General features: G+C 36.5%; 1 protein-coding gene across 1 annotated transcript; it reads left to right on the top strand.

Moving 5' to 3' along the window:
- Window positions 1-273: 273 nt before the first annotated feature.
- On the top strand, window positions 274-9,455 carry LOC132057531 (autophagy-related protein 18a-like). Its single transcript, XM_059450172.1, has 5 exons — window positions 274-433; window positions 2,171-3,125; window positions 4,287-4,488; window positions 7,835-7,961; window positions 9,077-9,455. The coding sequence occupies exons 2-5, from the start codon at window positions 2,277-2,279 to the stop codon at window positions 9,165-9,167; spliced, it is 1,269 nt and encodes a 422-aa protein (XP_059306155.1). The 5' UTR covers window positions 274-433; window positions 2,171-2,276; the 3' UTR covers window positions 9,168-9,455.
- Window positions 9,456-9,695: the final 240 nt, after the last annotated feature.

The raw sequence follows: 9,695 nt of genomic DNA, 5'->3' as shown, positions 1-9,695 counted from the left end.
AAATATAAAAAAGTAAACATACGAAGAAGTCAAAGGAGGTTCGACATTTACTATATATATATATATATATATATATAATAATTTTAACCATATATAAATAGTATTTTTTTTGGCCAAAGGCGGTTCGAGTGATCCCCTTGGCCTTATGTGGCTCCGCCCCCGAGTGTATCAAAAGACACGTACTTTACTATTCAATTTTAAGTACTGGAATATTCAAAAGTGCTTGTGTGGGAAGATACTCCCAATCCAAATATTCTTCTAAAATAAAAATAAAAAGCCGCTTTTTACTCCAAATGCAACTGAAAATCTCTCTTTGCAAAACCCCAAATCCCCCTTTTTAAGTTTTAATTAATAACCTTTTTTCCATTATCCTTTATATCATATGGTTCAGTCCTTCATTAATATCTCTCTTTGAATTTCTTTTGTCTTCAATGTAAGTATTACTAGCTATTTACTGTATCATTCATGTTCCTTTTTTTTTTTTTTTTTTGGTACTCCAATGGGTTTATTAAATTGGGTTTCACGTAAATCTAGCAATTTTTTTTTTTTTTTTTGTATTATGTTCATCAACAGTGAGCAGGATACTGGAAATTTATGTTTTTTTTTCTTAACTTCAATTTTTGTCGACAACCCAGTACAAAAAGTGTTAATGAGTTCAGTAACTATTTTTATTTTATTTTATTTATTTTGTAGAGATCAGTGGCTGTATTAAATTGGGTGTCACGTATTTCTAGCAAAAAAAAAAAAAAATTATTTTGATTATGTTTATCAATAGCTAGTAGGAAGTAGGGTATTTATTATTTTCTTCTTAATTTCATTTTTTTTTCTGACAACCTAGTACTGTTTTATTGTTGTATAATCAAAAGATCAGATGTTTAAGTCTCTTAAAATTAAATCAATGGCTTTATTAAATTGGGTGTAATGTAATTATAGCAAATTTTTTTTTTTTTTTTGGTTTTATTTTTCTTTGATTATGTTCATCACAGTACAGTTTTATTTTTGTATAATTATCAAAAAGTTATCGCTGAAGCTTTATGAGTTTATAATCATTAGACTAGGAGTCATGATTTCAACTTTATGAGTTCTGGATTTTAGAATGACGACTTCAAGTGATAATAACTGGGTTCTAAATCTAATATTTGTACATATTTAATGAATTTATTAGCACAAATACACTGTTTGAGCAAAAGTTACTAGGTTTGGCCGAACTCGTATCTGGGATTCTGGCTTTGTCCCTGCTAATCATATAATTGTCTATGACCTGGTCTAGTTGTCTGTGACCGACGTTGGAATGGTTTATCTATTCATCAAATTAGTCTAATTTTTATAGTGTTAGTGTATTTGTTGTTTTCTTTTCCATTTTGTTTTATGATGCTGAGGGATTGTACGGTTCACTGGGCGCAATAGTATAAGTAGGCGTTTGGCCATAGAAACCAAAAACTTTTCACGTTTTTTGGAATTTTGGAGTTGTTATAGTTTTTGAAATTGTATTTTTTGGTTGAAATGTACTTGTTTTGGTTGTGTGAAAAAGTTTTTCTTGTTTTTCATTCCAAATACAACTTCAAGTTGTATTGTTTTCATGGTTCACTAATTTTTGAAAAAAGTGAATAATTCTTATGGCCAAATGGTTAAATGTTGCAGAAAGAATAAAGAAGAAAAAAATGCCCTGCAACATTCACTTGTGCAGACGGAGTATTTGTGTCTTTTCTTCCCCCAATATTTTAAGTATTATTTAGTAGAGCAAAATTATTTGAATCCCTTAAGTAAATACTTTATATGTAATTCATGTTCTGGTATCACTTCCATAAAGGTCAGTGAATCAGTGTTGACTGAGTGTAGTGCATAACTTGATGGTTGATTCACGACTTGATGGAACTAGACTGAAATTCTCCAATTACAAATTCACCAGTACCTTTGGATAAGTGTCCAATTCCCGATTAACCAGGATATTGTGTGCCAACCAGTCGGGATAACCCATTGAGTCCGTTTAGCACATTATAATGAAAACAACTCATTTTGATTTTAGCATTTCCCTTTGAAGATTCTTTTTTTTCCTTTTGATGTTTGTTAATTATTATATTTTCCTTGGCCTAAGATCAAGTGTAGTATCATATCTTATCCGTTTAATAATAGTACATCTAGTTTTACATTTTATGTCTTTCTGATGCAGATTGATGATCGTCTACGTGGTGGTGAATATCAGATAGAAATCATTACCCATTTAGCTTTGAACTTCAGCTTTATACATCTCTAAAACTTATTCCTAATCCCTGTCCATGGCCACTGTTTCCCCTTTCCCCCCACAATTTCAACACCCAAATACTAGTTCAAAGTTTTTGCCACCAATGCTTCAACCTTACTTAGAGCAAGTAGAAGAAGAACACAAACAACAGCTTCAGCCACAGCAAGCTGCTGTTGAACAGGTAGATAATGATCCTAAGCAAAGTCACCTTAATTCATGCCCTAACAATGGCTTTATCAATAAATCAATCTCGACTCTGTACCGCATTTCCTTCAATCAAAATGGTAGCTGTTTCGCCATTGGCACCGATTGTGGCATTAGTGTCTATAGCTGTGACCCTTTCTGTGAGATGTTCCGGCGATACTTTGATAATGGAGGTGGTATTGGAATTGTTGAGATGCTCTTCAGAAGTAATATACTAGTCTTTGTTGGAAATGGAGATAACCCACAATATCCTCGAAACAAGGTCATAATTTGGGATGACCATCAGAGCCGCTGCATCGGTGAGCTCTGTTTCAGGTCGGCTGTGCGCAGTGTGCGGCTTCGACGGGACTGCATCGTAGTTATACTTGAGCAGAAGGTATATATATATAATTTTGCTGATGTGAAGCTCGTCCACCAGATTGAGACAATTTCAAACCCAAAGGGACTCTGTGAGATTTCACAAACGGCTGGATCACCGGTGCTGGTGTGCCCTGGATTGCAAAATGGTCAAGTTCGGGTTGAGCATTTCACATCAAAAAGGACTAGGTTTATTTTTGCACATGATTCTAGGATTGCGTCTTTTGCTCTTAGTCATGAGGGGCATGTGCTGGCAACAGCAAGTATCAAGGGTACTCTTATCCGGATTTTCAACACACAGGATGGTACATTGTTGCAGGAGGTAAGATTTTGAATGTTGTTTAGTTCAGTCCGGATATTTCATATTCTTTTATTACAAAGCTTTTGTAAGTAATAGTAAGCAATTTCGTATTTTTCTGTTTCACCAAAGTATGAATAATTCGTAGCTTCTGGACTGCAAAAACGGACGTCGTCCTTGATCAAAATTCAAAACAACGTTGCTTTGATGTCATTATTCTAAACATGGGTAGGTTAATGGCATTGTTGTTTTGAAATTTCTTGACTTCTGCTGCTGCTCTCAAATAAACTGTCCCTATAAACCATTTTCTAATGTCTCAAAATTACCTATTGAGTCTTTACTCTGTGTTCCACTTCCCTTTGATCCATGACTCAGAAAGTCTTAGCATGCATTTCGTACTCAATGTCCACTCCTTGCTGTCTCTGCCTTCATAATAACCTTCGGTTATGAACAGATTGTAATTTTCTTTTGATAACCGTGGTTTCCGAGCCAACTTGCGTGCATCTCGACTAATTCCACTGGATGCCTGCTTCCTTCCACCAGTACATGTACCGGGTAACTCTATCCACCAAGGCTTTAACAGATGGGTAAGAAATCGCCTAATGCTTGTGTGTTAGCTGAGACTTGAACTTGAGACCTCATGATTCTCAACCCACTTCATTGTCCACTAGGCCACACCCTTGTGTGACAACAAATTGTAATTTATTAAAACTGAATTTAGAAGTTACTTCTTCTATATAAATCATCATTCATTTGTGCCTTTGGCTTGGAACATTCCTTGTCGACCTCCATTTGGGTCAAATATGGATATTGCATGAACAATTCTAGAATGAAGGAAAGCTAGACGTTTCTTTATCACTGTTGCTAGACGTTTCTTCATCACCGTTTTTTTTAATCTTGAAGAGGAATTAGAGTTAAAGAAGATAATTTTGTTAATTTTTGCCAATTCCGTTTATCTTCTTTCCATTTTTCATATCTCCAATAATTACAAGTTTCCTTTCTATTTTAGACATATCGGATATAATTGTAACTTTTGATGGTTTGCTTTTTCTACTTTGCCTGCCGAGAGATCTACTTAATCCATACATACAAGCTTGATTGAGTCTTTTAACTTTCCTTTGTACCCATTAAACTGTATTTTTGAAATATCTAGTTTTGGCAAATCACATGGCATGTATGATACAGGTAAGGAGAGGTGCTGATAGAGCAGAAATTCACAGTGTTTCATTCTCTCCGACTGCTCAGTGGCTAGCAGTCTCTAGTGACAAAGGCACTGTTCATGTTTTTAGGCTCAAGGTCAATCTGGGGAATCAAGATAAGACAAAAAATTCTCCTAATTCTCGTGTTACTTTGGCTGCATCAAGTTCACCACTCTCCTTCATCAAAGGTATGGTTCCCTTCTGATACACATTACGTTTTCTGATCTCTCTCTCTCTCTCTCTCTCGCAAACAGTCATGCGGGATTCTTCCGTGGGTTTGTTTTGTATGGAGGAAAACATTTTCCAATTTTGTCATGTTTGGCTGATCAAAATTTTGGAAAACAAGTTCGTTAAAAATAAAGAAAATGACTTCCCTAGTGAAAGCAGGGAAAATAAGTTCCACAGTGGCATTCTACATTGATTGTCTCCTCCCCACCCTCTAATCTCCGTATTCCCCATCCCCACCCACCCCCGCACCTCTACCCCCACACCATCCCCCATACTGTTTGCCTAGAGTATATACAAAGTTTTGGGACAAAGTTTTTGCTTACTTACCAAACACCAGAAAATAAATAAGAAACCCACTTATTTCCTGGGAAAACAATTTCCTTCATACCAAACACACCATAAGCTATTCGACCTATGATCTGGATGTTCCTATGATATGGATGCCTTGTGTGTGTTTTGTTCAACATTAGGGATGGATGTCCTGGACCATGACCTTATAGAAAAAAGGCTGAATACATATCCAGCCCCTTAAACTAGTCATATTTTTTCATTTAGGCACCTGAACTAAAACTTGTTTCTATTGAACACTTAAATTTAGTTTAAAATGTGTCAATTAGACACAAGCTGCTGACATGCCACAATGAGTGTACTTCACGTCCTTTGAAAGCGTGAAGTGCCATTGGATTTTTTTCTTCAGAATTTCTCTCTCTCTCTCTCTCTCTCTCTCTCTCTCTCTCTCTCTCTCTCTCTTTTCTCCAAGCTTCCCGATCTCCTTCCTCCTTCCACCATCTCCATTTTGCTATCATCTCTTCACTGCAATAAACTATGTCCACCACCATCTCCTTGCCCATCTCCATCATTACAGCCACTGTCTCCACCATTTTTAAACGACGGAAAAGGTCACCGTCCGCCAATCAGGGAAACTACCGCCCAACTCCACCATCACCATTTTCGATTCATGTATCAGAAATATAAAGTAAAAAGGACAAAAGCAGCAAAATTTAATTCACAAATATGTAGTTTGAACAGGAAAAACCATATGGGTTCAATTTCAACATATTTCCGCACACCATCAAATTTTAACTTGAACAGAACCAAAATTAAATACACTAAAAATTCAACTTTATAGGAAGATCAGCAACTCAATTTAAGAAAAAAAAAAAAACTTATTTTGATAATTGGAATCTCATAACCGATTCTTCTTCAAGGTTGATCTATCATCTAGCAATTTGATAATTGGGTCATCTGAAATTTTCTCAACTTTTGTAAATATAAAAAATGGATTTGAAGGGTCGATGTGATTAGTGCGACAGAAAGCATCGTTGTTGGTGGAGGTGTAGTTGAGTTACTGGAGTTCCAAGGGAGGCATGCCGCCGGCAAAAAACCACTTGGTCGGCGGAGCGGCATGAGAGGACAACTGCCGGCCAAGTGGCTTTTTTGCCGGCGGCATGCCTCCCTCGGAACTCTGCCACCCCAAAAGAGTCATAATGTGGGTTTGTTTCGTTTGTTTCTCCTGAAGAAGAAGACCCACGATTTTGCTTTCTTGTTTTTTAATTTTTTTGCTGACATGTCCCTTTTTAATTGATTTTTTGCCATGTCATCCAAATGTATACTTCACGCGCTTTAGCTATTATGTTGGCTATTCCTAAGGAGTTTAATAGGTACAATTCTTAACAAGATGAAGTGTTCAATTGGAACAAGGTATAGTTTAAGTGTCTAAATGAAAAAATGTGGTAAGTTTAAGGGGCTACATATGTATTCAGCCTAGAAAAAAAGTAGGCGACTTATCACATGCTAATACAAATATTCTTCGAATGATAGTTAACAGCAGTAGACTTGTTTTCAGCTGACAAATGCTCCCGAGCGGTTAGCACAGACTGCAACAACCTACTTGCTAAATATCTCTCCATGAGAACCCCAACTTAATCTTCCATTGTACACTTCACCTTGACCAATTGGGCTAAGAACTAGACAGCTTAAAATAAACTCTGATCCCACATTTGGCACTTGCACTTTACACTTCTAAAGTCTAGTTGCCAAAAGGACAACTGAGGTTGTCACCTTGCCGTATCTAAATTATCCTTGCATTTAAAAAGCCATAGTTTTTTTTTGGACAAGGTAACAGACTGTATAATAATTATCAGCACAAAGTGCTGGCATCCAAAAATTTACAGCATTGAATCTACATCCAAAAGAGTAAAAACAAGACCGTCTCTAACTCGTTGTCAGTTCATTTATTGTCTGAGCTTTTATCTAATGCCATCTACCGTTTTTGGCCTCTAACATCGTTATGGCTTGGAAGCATATAAAGCATATGATTCAAGAAAGTGTAAATAAATGGCTGGGGGAAAGCAAACTCATGAGTTACTAATTTATTTCCATGTATATTTTTTTTCAGATTTCGTGTTGTACAATTACGGAGTAGAGCTACCAACTTTGTTCTTTTTCTTCCCCTCTTTCATCTCGTTTTTTCGCTTAAAAGGCTTTCAATTTCGGTTCCCTTTAGATTAGATTCTCTCTTATTTTGTTCATTGTGAATATTAGTTCACTCGTTCCTCGTTAACATACCCCTTCCCTCAATTTTCTAATGAAACTATATCATAACGGCATGCAAGTGAATTTTTCAATTATCAGGGATTCTCTAAATTCTGCATTATTCTACTCATGCGCACCTCATATGAGAATTGAGATATCACTACTATAAAAACCTTACTCCCCTGAACTTTCCTGCACAAAAGTGTTTGCCTTCTTGGTCTATTTATTACGGCCACAGATAGAATATTTCTAACCTCAAGGTGGAGTTAATACTAGTTAATCTGTAACAGTAGTATTATTTGTAACGTAACTTATTTAAAGTTTTAAACACCCGCATCGGCAATTAAATAGATTTAACTTCCATGCATCTGGAGACCAACAATGAAGGATTTGTGTTAGTGCACAAGTTTTGCCTGACAAATTTTGCTTTATTTGGGTGGAACGAATTAAGATCACTTGTTTTTCTCTGATATATTGGAGGATCATGGGGGTACTTAACTCGTTGTAATAGGGTTGTTTAAAATCGAAAAGAATTTATCTTTGACTTTGGTGACCCACATGCATCAACCAACCACACCTTAATCACAAATTATTTGGGGCTGGATTTTCATAATTTTAAAGTTTTTTCTGTTGGCGGTCAACCAAGCGCAACCCCCCTCTTTTATCGGACTTGAGATCGGCTATGCCGTACACCGTGATTCACTTGCATACTCAAAAATATTTGCTTCTATTACTTTTCTCAGGCTCTGAATTTGGGTTTCGTTTTGGCAGGAGTACTTCCAAAGTATTTTAGCTCAGAGTGGTCTGTGGCTCAATTCAGATTGCCTGGAGATTCTGAGTACATTGTTACTTTTGGTCACGAAAAGAATACATTGTTAATTCTTGGCTTGGATGGAAGGTAGGCCCACTTTTTTGAGAATTTTTTGATACATATTACATAATCTTCTTGTTGTACATATGAATACCTTTACTTCGAAAAAGGTCTATGTTGGAAGACAGAGTGAGTTAAGCACAGACCTTGCATTCTAAAAGGTCTATGTTGGAAGACAGAGTGAGTTAAGCACAGACCTTGCATTCTCTGTACTATGCTTTCCTTGTTTTAACAGATGAAATTGACAAAATATTGTGCGACATGTCACAGAGTAAAGAACTTTAACCTTCCTGTGTATTGATACATAGTGTACTATTAGCAATGCTTATGTATAAAACAGTTTAGCCTGATGATACGTAAAAAGTGGCCATAGCATGAACTTCTTAGTCTGCTACTTAAGGAGTTAAGAGAAATGCTAATGTGCTGGTTGACCATCAATTTTTTGGGTGAAGAAAGATAAATTCAATTCATCCACACAGACTTAATACCAAAAATTAGAACCAACAAAAAAGGGCTGCAAAAATACCAACTAGCTGAATCATAAGTTCGATTTAATTAAGAAGTAATACGGTCTTCCTGCACCCAGGGTGTGGCCTAGTGGTTAATGAAGTGGGTTGAGAATCATGAGATCTCAGGTTCAATTCCCAGCGAATGCAAAGACCCTTGGTGGTTTCTACCATCTATCCAAGCCTTGGTGGATAGAGTTGCCCGGTACCTGTGCTGGTGGGAGGGGGAGGTATCAGGTACCCGTGGAATTAGTCGAGGTGCGTGCAAGCTGGCCCGGACACCACAATCATTAAAAAAATGGTCTTCCTTACTTATATGTGACTGTTACTTGTTCCACTATTATAACGGTTTTCTCAATGTAAGATTTTTGACGTGTGTGATTGACCGTTTAATTTTCCCTTTGTTTGCTGGAGTATCTCTCGCCCACATAAACACTTGCTAATGCATACACACATAAATTTACTTCCCTTTCAACTGTTAATTTAGTTTTTCCAATGTACGGTTTGAACGCGTGTGAATGACTTTTTAAACATTTCTCAAATTGGCTTATGTCTCGCTCCTGCTTACCTACATTTACTTCTCTTGGTAAGATTCACTTGGTCAAATTATTGATATGTGATCAATTTGTCACGCAGCTTTATTAGATGCAAGTTTGACCCAGCCTCTGGCAAAGAGATGACTCAGTTGGAGATTCACAACTTTCTCAATTCTGACAAGGCCTCGTAATGGAACGTGGGATCGTCTTTCCTGTCTGTGCAAGGGTAGTATTTGGTTCCCTTAGTTGCACCTGCTTTCCTTGTCGTGGTATACACTGTTGTAAATATCGTATATATAGCGATTTAACATGGTAAATCGCTAGCTATAACCAACAGTTTTGAACTAGTTGATGTAAAGAACTTCGACTTATTATAGTATTCTAACAAAAATATAAGATATATAGTGGAGTTTAGAACCACAACTGTCACTAGTAAGAAATTGTGTGGTTTTCTTTTACAAAAATTCGTTGTTGCTCAAGTTTGCTCCATTTTACCTTATTTCTGCTATGGGCACAGGCATTTGATGAATTTTCTTCACTTTTTAGAAAATTTAGTTATGGGCTGATCCTGATTTTAGTACCCATGAAGGGCAATTCGCAGAATTGCCCTTCGTTTGTGCATTTTAAATTTTGCCCCTCATATTCAAATCTTAAATTTTGCCCTTCGATAAACCCATAGGTTCCTGCGTTCGAACCCACGCGCAATAAAATTTTAAAAA

This window comes from Lycium ferocissimum, chromosome 1 (assembly GCF_029784015.1).
Source record: "Lycium ferocissimum isolate CSIRO_LF1 chromosome 1, AGI_CSIRO_Lferr_CH_V1, whole genome shotgun sequence".
Taxonomy (NCBI): domain Eukaryota; kingdom Viridiplantae; phylum Streptophyta; class Magnoliopsida; order Solanales; family Solanaceae; genus Lycium; species Lycium ferocissimum.
Note: the sequence above shows the minus strand (reverse complement) of the source record. Positions and strands in the feature narration are given on the sequence as shown.

Excerpts from the sequence above, each read along its gene's own strand:
- LOC132057531 (XM_059450172.1), top strand. The coding sequence starts at position 2,277 with ATGGCCACTGTTTCCCCTTTCCCCCCACAATTTCAACACCCAAATACT. Across the intron at positions 3,126-4,286 it reads ATGGTACATTGTTGCAGGAG|GTAAGGAGAGGTGCTGATAG; the intron begins GTAAGATTTTGA and ends TGTATGATACAG. Across the intron at positions 4,489-7,834 it reads ACCACTCTCCTTCATCAAAG|GAGTACTTCCAAAGTATTTT; the intron begins GTATGGTTCCCT and ends TCGTTTTGGCAG.